The sequence below is a fragment of the Sinohyriopsis cumingii genome, chromosome 7 (assembly GCF_028554795.1).
Source record: "Sinohyriopsis cumingii isolate HCF-2022 chromosome 7, ASM2855479v2, whole genome shotgun sequence".
Taxonomy (NCBI): domain Eukaryota; kingdom Metazoa; phylum Mollusca; class Bivalvia; order Unionida; family Unionidae; genus Sinohyriopsis; species Sinohyriopsis cumingii.
In genome coordinates, this window is record NC_142967.1 from 52300824 (window position 1) to 52315211 (window position 14388).

General features: G+C 38.4%; 1 protein-coding gene across 1 annotated transcript; it reads left to right on the plus strand.

Moving 5' to 3' along the window:
• Positions 1-13739: 13739 nt before the first annotated feature.
• Positions 13740-14096, plus strand: LOC149795252 (uncharacterized). The gene has a single exon (XM_089963770.1). It carries the CDS (start codon positions 13740-13742, stop codon positions 14094-14096), a length of 357 nt encoding a protein of 118 aa, XP_089819896.1.
• The last annotated feature ends 292 nt before the right edge of the window (positions 14097-14388 follow it).

Sequence of the window (14388 nt, forward strand, 5' to 3'; positions counted from 1 at the left end):
TACAGTCGCCAAACCAAGACAAGAGCCGTACAGCAGCTGGAAATGTCCGTTACACCACCACCGAAGACGAAACAAAAGATACAACCCACTCAACTGCAAGAAGGGTCTACGGCTGTGCAAGATAAACGACTGCAACACCAAAACAGCTTGAAGCAGTGACTAGAAGAAAGTTGACTTTAACTCCATCACCGCCACCACCACCACCTTCAGCACCACTGCCAACATCATCCCCGTCAAATCAACTGGAACCTGCATTAACTTCACCACCCAAGCCGACAGGACCGAGTGTGTATAAACATGACTTGTATCAGGCAAACAGACATGTCGCCTAGGGATATTCGGAAGACTACGGTTTGAAAAACCTGTGGCACAATGTAGCAGAGGCCCAAATCTTTATGGACGAATTAACACCCTCATACTCAGCAAATGGGAAGAATCTCCGAAGAACATAACCAGACCCAGTAACTCCGAATTAAAACAAGCAGTGGCTAAATTAAAAAAATGAGAGGGGAAATACTACAGGAATGTCCAGCCAACCTGTCTGTCATGATTGCATCCTTACTGAGAATACATCATGGGCTGGACGAGCCGTCAATTTGCTTCCCACTTCTAACGCAAGACTGGATACTAATGGATCTGATAGAACCTGGGCCGCTGAAAGATCGTCCCCTGAGACACTACTCACCTCCATCAGAGTATATGTCAGTGGGTGGAATTCAACTAAAATAGTCCTTTTAAGGACTACCAAATTGCCTGTTATCATGAGGTTTTCATTTTGGAATTAAGAAAACCTCTATCTTAAACCTAATTCGATTATTTCGATACCGCCATCAAAATTTTACATACTGTGCATTTTGTTTTATTCCTATGCGTAATAATTGTCATTTTGACTTACACCGATTGGTATTATTTAAATTTAGAGGAAAAAGTACACTTTGTACATAAAATTCCAAATCTTACTATTTATAGGAAAATTATTTTAACTCAATTGATTCGGCTAATTGCATAGGTGGCTTACACATTGTTGGGATTCTTTATTGTCCATTAGTAACAACTGGACTTAATTTGAAATAAGTACGGGTTGGCGTTTTGGGGAGTACACGTCATCCATGGCTGGCTTGCCGAGTTCCTTGCCTCCTTGCCGCACTCGGACATCTTACACTGACGGATATGTGGAATCATTTCCACCCGTCAAAAAAACAGGTGTCCTGATGTGACGTCATCGCTGCCGACCAATCGTGGCGGGCGTTACATTCTGCTTGGGTTGACACCTGGTGCCTTCCATCTCAGCTGAATACCAACTTTTTTATCATGAGTGCGTGTTGGGTTCATTCTCACTCATGACGGACCTACATTCAGGACGTTAGGGACTAATTAGGCCCACGATCTGAAGGCAAAATTAATTACTGTTCTGTGAACACCTAAATGCCTGCAGGATGAGGCACTAATTCCTTCACCCAGGAGTAATCAAACAATCAGCTCTAATTTTCTTATCACGGGTTGGGGCATTAACATCTGTCTGGTTGTTCTATCACGAGCATGGACTGGTGCATTATCATATGTCGGGAAGTTCTATTCCAAGCATCGGTTGGAGCATTGTGATATGTCGGGAAGTTCTATCACAAGCATCGCTTGGAGCATTATCATATAATTGGTGACTATATGACTATCATGATTTGGGGCGTTGTCATCTTTCTGGTGGTTCTATCACGGACATGGGTCGGAGCATTAACAATATATTTCTGGTGGTTATATCACGGGTTTGGGTTGTGACAATATCATTTATCTAATGGTTCTATCTCTAGCATGATTTTGTTCATTATCATATATCTGGTGGTTCTATCATGATCATGAATTTGGGGCATTTATCATTTTCTGGTGATTTTTATCACGGGCACGTGTTCATATATAGGGTGGTTCTGTCACGAGCATGGGTTGGGGCAATATCATCTTTCTGTTAGATCTTTCCCTCTCACTATCATATATCTAATAGTTCTATCACTAGCATGGATTAGGGCATTGCCATCTTTCATGCGCTTATATCAGCTGCATGGATTGAGACAATGGCATATATCTGGCGGTACCGTCATCAGCATGGACCGGGGCGTTACCATCTATCTAATGGTTCCACCACCAATACGGATTTGAACATTATCGTCTACTAATGACTCTAGTATAACAATTATTCGGGTGGTTTTGTGTAGCAAAGGTTGCGACAATAGCATATATTGAGCGGTTCTATCAGCAGTATGGACTGGTACATGAGCATATATCTAGTGGTCCTGTCATAACATGGGTTTGGGGTATTAACATCCACTTTGTGTTCCTGTCAGGGTCTGCATCTTTCTGTCTGTCTGTCTGTCTGTCAGTCGTTCATGATTGTAGATTTTAAGGGTCTTTTATAAACAACGTATTCCATTACCAAAGTTTGCTCATTATTGTAGAGTGAACCTTAAGATAATGTTTGTAAACATGTTTACATTACCTTTTGATCTTAGGAGGCTCTAGAAGCGAATTTATTAACCACATCCTGGTCATCTTATTCGGTGTTAGGTTTGTATATAAGGTTAAAAATGTAAACAAGGTTTTCATTCCTACTATAAGTTCAGCTGTGTTTAGATATAATTTGAGATGACTCGTTTATTTAAAATTTATTCATTAGAATCACAAAGTTTCCATTGACATTTTGGTCTAAATCACTATTTCAGGATTACTATGAATAAATTCAAGGGCATTCTAGATTATATATTTGTGATACATCTTGACTGTCGACATATCTGATCGTCCGAAATTTTGGACATCAGCACATTCAATAACTGCAATTCATTCTGAACACTCTTTACTTGTGGACTTGTGATAGAACTTTTGGGATTATTTGGGATTTGATTCACAATGCTGAAGTTCACACTGTAGTCCAGCTAGTGCAGCTTTCATGTGAATGTGGACTTAGGCATCAATTTGTTCCGAAAATCCAATGTTTACGAAACCCTTTTTCTGCCTCTTTGCCTCGGAATAGCAACTCAACAGATATGTGGAGAAACGACGTAAAGCTGGGTACACTGTACCATCGAGCCGCTTATAGGTCGATTCCAACAGCAAACTTCACATATCCAGATTTGCCTTAGCATCATATAGATCCGAGTCTAAGTAGTTTGTTAGAAGTAATCAGTAAAACCGACCACATGGACCCTGATATACTGACACATTGTACGACAACAGATCAAGGTCTGTGTTGTTTGCAGTAGGACTCATATTATAATCGAGAAAATAGGTTAATTCATTTGCAATCTGGAAATTAGCACACATATATAAAAGGGAGCAACACTTACAGATTGATTACAATAATCTAATTAATATACAAATGTTGGAGTTAATAAAGCTCTTAAAACTGATGTCGATCAGGAAAGTATTCCTTTAACTGACACATGCATTGTTCAGACTTTTGATGAGGTCATTCTCAGGGATAAAAGTGTATGGTACATAGATGAAATAATCTTTTGATAAATGCCAGCAATGTTTTCAAGCGGGTCATTCCTGTGAAGGTGTATTACCTTCATATTTCGTTGTTATATATTTTTCTTTGCATAATTGTTTGTTTGCATTCTCTGTTTTGTTGGCTGTGTCCTTTAAATTGCTTCTTTAAAACTATCAATGTTTCTTCTGAAATTATTGTGTATGGTAAAGAAGTATTGCGATTGCATATTTTCAAACTCCATTTGTGTAATATAATGTTCCTATTCATCTTCATTCATAAAAATTCATTTTTGTATAATTAAAAATACCCTATTTCGAGTAGGCGGCGTCCTAGCAGCATTTACAGTATTTTCTTGATGGACGGGGAGGGGAGAGACCTCTGCGTTAACTTTTTGGCGAAAGTTAGCAAGCTACCTATTGGTTTTCTCATTTAGGAGAGTACCAGTAGCCTTTGTCAACCGAGTTTTCCGACTTCTAGTATTTCTAATTCATTTATCAGCATGGTACCAGTCTTGAACGGGGAAATGAGTGCAAACTTTGGGGAGTCGGGGTGGGGATGGAGAGGCAGATGAGAATGGGATGCTCGGATACCGTCTTTAATACTTCGAGACTAGGGTGGTTTAGGTGAAAATATGAGTATGGAAGTTTATTTCAACTTTCTGAGAGTTTATATCAGTTCTTTTAACTTTTACATGGATTTTGTGTATGCAGTCAGGGCGCTCGCAAGATATATATCTATATCTATATCTATATATATATATATATATATATATATATATATATATATATATATATATATATATTATTTTTGTTGGGGGGGGGTAAGTAGTTTGTTTTGATTATTAAGTCTGTATCAGACTCCAACATAAAAGTAAACAAATTAAAATTAAAACACAAGATGTAATTAGAGTTAAGAAAGCTTGAACTTCAGAAAGAGGAAAGAGAGAGGAGAATGAAACTGGAGAAAGAAGAGAAGAAAATGCAATTAGATGAGGAAAGACATAGAAAATGCTATTGGGGAAAGAGGAGAGAGAGAAACAAACGAAAATGCAATTGGAGAAAGAAGAGAGAGAGAGAAGAAGAAAAAATGCAGTTTCAGAGAGAAGAGAAACAAATGCAGTTACAGAAAGAAAAATAAACGAATTCTATTGGAGAAAGAGGAGAGAGAGAAATAAATGCAGGTACTGAAAGAAGAGAAACAAATGCAAATGCAAGTAGAATTACAGAGAGAAAGAGAGAAGGAAGAAGGGAATATCAATTTAGATTAAGAGAATTAGAGCTGGCAAGTAAAAAGCACATCTGCACTTAAAATACAGATTTAAGTTTTGATGTTATTAGGAATACTAGGTTAGTGCACCCTTTTAGAGAAAAAGAAGTAGATAAATATTTTCCTCATTTTGAAAAAAATTGCTTAATTTTCGAAATGACCATGGGAGCATTGGACTCTATACTTACAGAGTGCACATTTTGGCAAGGCCCGAGACATCTATGTATCTCTGTCAGTAAAGCAGACTGCGGACCATGATCTGGTTAAAGAATGCATCTTAAAGGGCTATAAGCTAGTCCCTGATGCTTATCGGCAAAAATTCAGAAACTTTGAAAAAAAACGAAGCGGGACAAACTTATGTCGAATTTGCAAGAGAAAATGAGCAGTTATTTGATAGGTGGTGCTTAGCCAAGAAAGTTGATCAAGATTATGAAAATCTAAGGCAACTCGTATTACTTAAAGAGTTTAAGAACTGTGTCCATAGTGACATTATAATTTATTTTGATGAAAATAAGATCGAAACCTTGGAAAATGCTGCTCGTAATGCTGACGAGTATTCCTTAGCTCATAAACTTTCTTTTGCAAGTAGGTTTTACACTCAGTCGTCGTCTGGTAAAATAGTATTTTAGCCTAATACGAGCCCTTCCAAATTTCAATCTGGCACAACTTTTAGAAATCAAGTTTCTGATAAGATTGATCAGAAATCCGTATCACTTCCTGCATATATCTATTGCAAGAAGAACGGATACGATATTTATGGTTGATATAAATTGAAAAATAAGCGACAGAATCAGGACAGACCTATTCCAAATGCTCTTATTTCTAATGTTCCTCTCCACTGTGTAAATTTGTCATCAGACTTAGTTTCAGGACCTGTGACAGTCGGAAGAGTGACGTCTTCACCCATTGAGGGCAATCATTTATTACTAGGCAATAACCTAGCTGGAGACAAGGTTGTGGTTAATGCCCTTGTAACTGACAAGCCTTGTTTGGATCAGAAAGTCGATCCTATTGAAAAATAATTGCTTGATTTATACCCAGCTTGTGCAGTTACTAGGGCTATGTCAAAATAAAGCTCTTAAAACTGATGTCGATCAGGAAAGTATTCCTTTAGCTGACACATGTATTGTTCAGACTTTTGATGAGGTCGCTTTCACTCCTTGTTTTGGATCAATCAAAACGTATTGATCACAGTGATCCTCTTTTAGCTACTCATTCTATTTATTCTAATCAGGATGACAAACGACAATCACTTGTCGTCGAATTGGAAAAAGATCATGAGATCTCCTGTTTGCTTCAAAGAGTCATTAATGAAACTTAAGTCACAGAAGTTACCTGTTCATTATTTCATTAAAAGTGGGATTCTTATGAGAAAATGGTGACCTCCCAAGGTATCTGCTGGTGACGAGTAGTAGTGAACTATCACACTGTAATTCCAAAATCATACAGACAGGAAATTCTCAGTCTGGCTCATGAAACTTTTTTGGCTGGTCATTTAGGGATTTATAAGATTTATCACAAGGTCTTGAATCACTTCTACTGGTCAATACTCAAAAGTGATGTGTGATGTTTGTAAATACTGCAGATTTTGTCATACTTGTCTAATGGTATAAACAAGCCATTCAGAAGAGCCTCGTCTGCAACCTATTCCTTCATTTGACGAACCATTTAGCAGAATAATGGTAGATTGTGTCGGTCGTTTACCTAAGACCGAGTCAGGTAACCAATACTTGTTGACCATAATGTGTGCGTCAACAAGATCCCCAGAGGCTATTTCTTGGAGGAATATTAAAATTAAAACAAATAGTAAAACTTTGATAAAGCTTTTTTTTATAAAAAAAAAAAAAACTCAGTTCGGCCTCCCCAAATCTGTCCAATCTGATAAAGTATCAAATTTTATGTCTGAAATTTTCCAGCTAATTATGCTTGAATTTGGCTCTCAGCAATTCAAGTCAAAAGTCAAATTATGGTTTGACAGAACTACAATGGAGGGAAAGTTTGAGTCTGCTGATAGAGTTCTGTCTCTCTTGCTTATTCATCACAGTTTTCTTCAGATTATGTATTTCGGCCCTTACAAAGGTAAGAAGAAAATGAATAAGTAAATTATAATAATAGTAATTCCGGGGTGAAAAATAATTACAAGGAGTACCAGTATGTTGAGAGAGATAGCCAGGTTAATCATGAAATTATTTTAGTTGTACCTGTACCACTCAGAGAGGATCTATGCGAAGGAATGCAATCGGACTCTACTGACTTTGGAGTAATACATCTTCGGAATTCAGAAATTATGAAAAGTCTGGACCAGAAACGTCCACCTTTGCAACAACAAAAAAAGAATGCACTAAAACAATTATTACACACCTGTGAAACAACACCCGTACAGGATGAAACCTCTCAAACAGGAATGCTTGAAAAAGAAATTCAGTATTTGCTGGAGAACGATTTCATAGAGCAAAGCAAAGGTGAATGGAGTTCACCATGTATACTTGTTCCGAAACCAGAAAATAATTTCTGCATGTGCACTGGCTATAGAAAGGTGAACACTGTGACTACAACAGGTTAATTTCCATTACCAAGAATCGATGACTGCATTGATAAAATCGGAAATGAAAAATATGTCACCAAATCTGACCTTCTGAAAGGATTTTGGCAAATTTCACTGACGGTAATGGCAAAGGAAATTTCGGCATTCGTGACTCTAGATGGACTTTATCACTATAAAGTGATGCCGTTTGGGATGAAGGGTTCGCCAGTTACTTTTCAACGTTTAATGAACATGATTACATCTGGTGTAGATAATTATGATGCTTACATCGGTGATGTCATCATCTACAACGACACATGGAAAGAACATTAGGCGACAATTCGGAAATTTTTTGACAGACTTACTGATGTTAGTATGACAATTAATTTATCCAAAAGTGAGTTTTGCCGTGCTTGTGTAACATTTCTAGGACATATCGTGGGACATGGACAAGTTAAACCTATATATGCTAAGGTCAATATTATCTCTGAATTCCCTGTGCCTATCAGTGACAAGCAACTGATGTGATTTTAGGGCATGGCTGGATACTATCGGAACGTTTGTTCCAATTTTTCCATAATTGCTGAACCCCTGACAAATTTATTGAGTAAGAAAAACGTGTTTCTTTGGAATGAAAATGTCAGGAGGCTTTTGACAAAGTTGAAAACCATACCTAAAAGTGCGCCAGTTCTTAACAGCTCCAAATTTCAACCAATCATTTAAACTGTCTGTTGGTGCAAGTGATGTTGGGGTTGGAGCAGTTTTGAGTCAAGAAGATGAAAATGGTATTGATCATCCAGTGTGCTATTTTTCTAAGAAATTAAATAAGCACCAAAGAAATTATTCAACAATTGAGAAGGAATGTTTGGCTTTGATAATGGCATTTCAACATATTGAAGTTTACCTTAGGTCAGCTCCTTCTTCGATTATTGTGTTTAGTGACCACAACCCCCTTACTTTCAGCAGCAAGGTGTAAAATAAAAATCAAAGACTATTAGGGTTGAGTTTGTTGTTACAGGAATGTAAGCTTCACATCGGGCACGTTAAGAGAAAAGATAATTTAATAGCAGACGCACTTTCCCATGCATAACAATATATTATTTCATGCACACTGTGTAATTTATACGAGAAATTTATTGAGGAAGAAAATTAAGTTTCATTGTTCTGACACATGTCAGGAGGCTTTTGATAAGATAAAGGCAATACTTAAGGATGCACCAGTTCTTACAGCACCAAATTTCAGCCAATCATTTAAACTGTCTGTAGATGCTAGTGATATTGGGGTTTGATCAGTATTAATTCAAGAAGAGAAAAATGGTGATGATTATCCAGTGTGCTATTTTTCTAAGAAATTAAATAAACTCCAGAGAAATTATTCCACAATCGAGAAGGAATGCTTGGCTTTGATAATGACATTACAGCACTTTGAAGTTTACATTATTTCAGCTCCTTCTCCGATTATGGGGTTTAGTGATCACAACCCCCTTACTTTCATCGGCAAGATGAAAACAAAAATCAGAGATCATTTAGGAAGAGTTTGTTGCTGCAGTAATGTAATATTTTTTATCAGGCATATCAAGGGAAAGGACAATTTAATAGCAGATGCAGGTGTTTAGAAATATATCATTTTTCATGTATACTTTGTGTCATTTATAAGATTTCATCGTATTATTTTACCACATGTGTATTTGACTAATTGTAAAAAGAAAACTTTATTGCGTAACTTGTTTTCTTTATTAGGGGAAGTGTTATATATTTAATTTAATTGTCTCCTGTTAGTTTTAAATTTTGTTTATTTCATTACATGTTATTTTAATGTAACATTGTTTGCTGGACTTGACCTTGTCCAAAACTGAGTTCATTTCTGCTTGACCTGATTGAGGGGCCCCGAGTGGCCGAGTAGTCTAAAGCGATCACCGTTACGGATCACTGCCATTCACCTTTGTCTGCTTGAGTTCGTGTCTCGGTTTCGGCTGATGTGGTTATGCGAGAAAGCTTGTCAGTAGCTTCTTGTAGGTCGGTGGTTCTTTCTGGGGTTTTCCAGGATTCTTCCTCCACCAATTTTACTGGCCGCCATATATAGCCTATCTTGTGCTAAAATGGCGTATAAATCTATAGAAACAACAACATTGACTTGATTGATTTTTATATTTCATTTATATAAACATCTAAAAATAGCTTCATAAAGCTCTATTTATATGTGCTTATTAACCAAATTATCATTCAGGTAAACAAGAAGTGGTAACTATGTTGATCAGGATCAGGGTTTAGGAGATTCCCACATGTATTTTATAGGTTATTGTGTTGTTTGTAGAAAAAGCTAATGTGACCTGATGTCACACGTGAATTTTATAGGTTATTGTGTTGTAAGTAAACAAGGCTCGTTAGACCATTCTAGAAAGTTATTTTCCGTTAGGTAATGGTAGTTTCAGCAAATGCTAATGTGATCTGAGATCAAGCAGAAAACTATATTATCTTGTGCCTGTGAAGTTTTTACCAGTCGTCCTTTAACATCTAGCACTTTAAGTTGTATTATTTTGTGACCAGTTTGGATTGAATTTTATTTTCTTCAAATTATTGAATACAAGTGATTCTTTTCTCTGGAAATACAAAAGTGCTCTCACAAAATTCTTGGATAAAGAGATTCATTGGAATATATACTGAATTCAAACCTGGAATAATATTTCTGTGATTCAACAAGAGACTGTTGACACATCTGCACTTCGCTGACCATAACATACATGTTATCGGCTTCAATTTTGGATATTATCAGAACTTGAACTCAATTTCATTCATGACCTTTTATTACTAGGACTCGTGTGTTTCATTCTTGGATCATTTTTGGATTTAATTCGCAATATCGTAAGTTCTTTTTTCTCATTTTCACGTTGTATTCTTTGGAAGTAAATTATTTGTTAAATTTTACAAAGCTTGTTGTCTTCACGCTTTTCTGATACTTATTTTAAGTGCATAGACTCGTAACACTAACGATAACATTTCCTAACACAAATTTGCAATTCTTTGCTGATAGGATACGGACAATTCCAAAGGACCTCAAAACATAACATGCTATCGTTGTCTGTCAGAGGTACTCATAGGACTACGGAGATCTGAGATTGCGTACAATATTGAAGTGTATATCTATATACTAAAAAAGATTCTGAGCATCTAACGATTCACGTTATTTTCCAATAATCCAATGTCACATATTATTGCTGTGAAACCAATCTGCTGATGCACATTTTCTGCATACTGCATATAACATAGAAACACGTGTCCAGCACGGGGAAAATCTGAAAAAGTGTCAAGCTTCTATGAGACATATAGGTACATACAAACGCACATTTTACAGTTTTAGGTTCAATGTTCAACAAGGATGTATTTTATAATCATTTTGATGTGCATCTAATACAACTGGTTGTCTGTACGAAATAAATAGCCAATGACATGGATTACTCCGTCTAAAACAAGTAACCCATATGCTTTATGTTGGTAAATTGGTAAATTGATACAATGGTTGAGGCTAGCACTACAGCCCAATGTAATTCTTGACAGGTTAGTCTTGGTGTCAACCAATCGGACCATTTCTATTTAATATTAAATCTACTCAATAACACGTGTGAGATAATTCTTAGAAAAGTTTAATTTGTGAATTTGGAATGGTGTATTGAACATCTATTTGAATATTTATAAATATCCAGTTTTGTCGCTAGCTATTTCTCAGTTGTACTCCTTTTCCAGCACATTATACAATCACTAGACACAGAGTATCTCAGACCAGCAGTATATAATTGATATCAAATTAAACCACGATTTTTCCGCTGGCTGTAAGTTTTATCAAAGCATTTGTTCCCATTATTTTAACTCTTTAGAAAGATTTTAATCGAATCACTTTATTATGTGGTGGGTGGCGCAGAATTAAACTGCTTACGATGTTCTGTCTCTTAAATTTAAATACAAATTTATAACCTTGATTCACTTATGTCAGAACATTTCCTAACCACTCATATTTTCAAACGCTTCAAATTTTCTTGGAGCATGTTTTCATAATTACAAAAAATACACTCAAGTGTCCAGACCGTATGGTAATATCTGGATTGTGCCTTGAATAGAACGGAAATAAATTCAAATGTCTTGACAACACGTATGATGTCACAAAGCTATATTGAGTTAGACTCAACAATTTCAGAAAAGTGATAAAATATTGATAACACAGAGCCAACTATAACAGCATAATGAGATAATATGGTTTATTTGCAAGTTCGGATGGTATAAAAGTTTGATCTAAGTTAGTTGTGTTACAAAATAAAGTTCAAACAAGAAGCATACAAATGTTGATTTCTCCATTCGAACATAAATATGATGCCTGTAATATTGTAGAAAGGATGAAGATTTACATATTACTTATAATGATCATAACACCATGACAAGCACCAACAAGCGCCTTTAAGGTCTAACCAATCTAACCAATCAGAAACTATGACAGTTTGATATTTTACGCTATATATTTCATCCTTGGATGACGTGATATTTATTACATTGTTCCATAAAATAGATCATGGAACTTATGAATGAAATAGTACAGAAATATATGACTCACTCTAATTCTAATTTTACAAACATCCATAGGATCTTAGAATTAAGAACGTAATTAACCAAATGACACCATATGGGGTGTATGGTGTGTTCGGGGAGGGGTAGCACCTCTGGTTGGGTGAAGCAGTCGTACTCCTTCAGGGTAGCTCGCCCACCTTTGGTCCCCACTTGGCACTCAGCTCTCACTTGTGATTCCAAGAAGCTGTGGCGTGCGCAGTGGCCATATAACGGAAAAATGTCTCGACTGGCGAGTTATGCTTTGTCTACCTAGCATGTGAAGACTGGATCCGGCAGCCTGCTCGAAGCAAACACCAGCTGGTCAACGGGCAGAAAGGCGACTCCAAGCAAGGCGCCAAAGAGCGCTTAAAGAGCTCGAGGAGACACGTAGGACGTCCTGGTCATCCACTGCACTCAACTCCGTCTCCGGCCGTCTCAACTTTGTCATGCTGATGAACTCAGATGGCTTTTGGCGAGAGAGGTCGACGAATTGCACAACTCTTCCTCACTTAAAACAAAGTCACCGCGCAAGTCACTCTTGTTATCCACCTATCCCATTTCATCAACCCGAATGAAGTAAAGGTCAGATTATATGAGGATCTTCACTCCGTCATTGCTGACGTTCCAATGGTAGATATGCTCGTCATTCTTGGCGACTTCAGTGCATGAGTAGGCTGTGATCACGTTGCCTGGGATGGAGTGTTAGGAAAGCACGGAGTGGGCAACTGTAATAGCAACGGTCTCATTTTGCTCCAGACATGCGCTGAGCATAAAATGCTGATCACCAATACAGTTTTTCTCCTCACTACCCGTAACCAGACGTCATGGATGCACCCTCGCCCTAAGCACTGGCATCTCATCAATTACGTCAATGTCAGGAAGAGAGACAGGAAGGATGTGCATGTGACCAAGTCCTTGTGCGGTGCCGACTGCTTGTATACCTCCGCCTCATCATCACCAAGCTCAACACCCACATTCAGCCTAAAAGACGCCCACAGTGAACGAAGTCTCCTTAATGACTAAGCGTCACCAAGCTGAAACGCACCAGTACCAAACAGTCTCTCGTGGATGCCTTGGAAGAACGTCTTAAATCCACCCCACTGGACAATCAGAATGTGGAGACCGACTGTGCGGCATTCAGAGAACTGGTCTACTGCACAGCTTCGGAAATCCTAGGACCCACAACCAGAAAGCACCAAGACTGGTATGATGAGAACTGCGACGAGGTCAAGTAGCTGCTGGATGAGAAACACCGCCTCTTTCAAACCTACCTAAACAACCCCAAATCCACCTCCAGGAAAGACGCGTACAACAATATACGTAGAACTCTACCGTCAGATGCGAGGCACATGGCTGAGCAATCCAGTGCTACGTAGACAGGCATGACATGAAGAACTTCTACAACGCAATGAAAAAGTGTATGGACCTACATCCTTTGGATCATCACCTCCTTCTCAGCGCAGACCGGAACAGGTTAATCTCTGACAAAGAGAATATTCTTCAATAGGCTAATCACTTTGACAGCGTCCTTAATCGCCCTTCAGCCATCAACGGTGAAGCCATCAGTGGTCTCCCCCAGTTACCCATCAACGAAGCACTGAATGACCCTCCAACCTTGATCGAGACACAGAAAGCGATATGTCTGCTCTCCAGTGGCAAAGCCCCTGCTTCTGGCACCAACACTGTTCAGTCTATTGTTCTCCGCCATTCTGACTAATGCTTTAATAGATAGAGATGATGGAATCGGAATCAAGGTACCGTACATATGGAAAACTGGTCAACCCCACGAGGCCTCGAGCGAAAACCAAAGTTATGACAGACACCATCAAGTAATTCTTATTTGATGATGACTGTATCCTCAACGCTGGCTAAGAAGCCGACATGCAATGCAGCTTTGACAAGTTCTCTAGCTTCTGCACAAGCTTCGTTCTAACCATCAGTACAAAGAAGACTGAAGTCCTGCATAAGCCGGCCCCTGGAAAGCCCTACGTTGAGCCCAACATGACCGTCAAAGGCCAAAAACTGAACGTAGTGAACCGCTTCACCTACATTGGCAGTACACTGTTACAGAGCGTCACTACTGACGACGAGGTAAACCCTCGCAATGCCAGAGCCAGCGTAAGTTTCGGCAGACTGTATGCCAACGTCTGGAATAGAAGATGCGTCAGCATCCAGACCAAACTAAAAGTCTACAGAGCAGTTGTACTCCCCACACTGCTTTACTCATGCGAAACATGAACGGTGTACCAACGCCATGCCAGGAAGCTGAACCACTTTCACACCACAAAACTCAGGAAAATCCCCAGCATCAAGTGGCAGGACAAGGTTCCAGACACTGAGATACTCGCCCAAGCAGATCTCTCAAACATCCACACCATCCTGATGCAGTCTTAGCTACTCTGGGCGGGACATGTTGTACTCATGCCAGACCACCGGCTGCGTAAGAGACTCTTTAATGGCGAGCTACAGCAAGGACAGCGATCCCACGGAGGTCAGAATAAACGCTTCAGAGACAATCTGAAAACTGCAT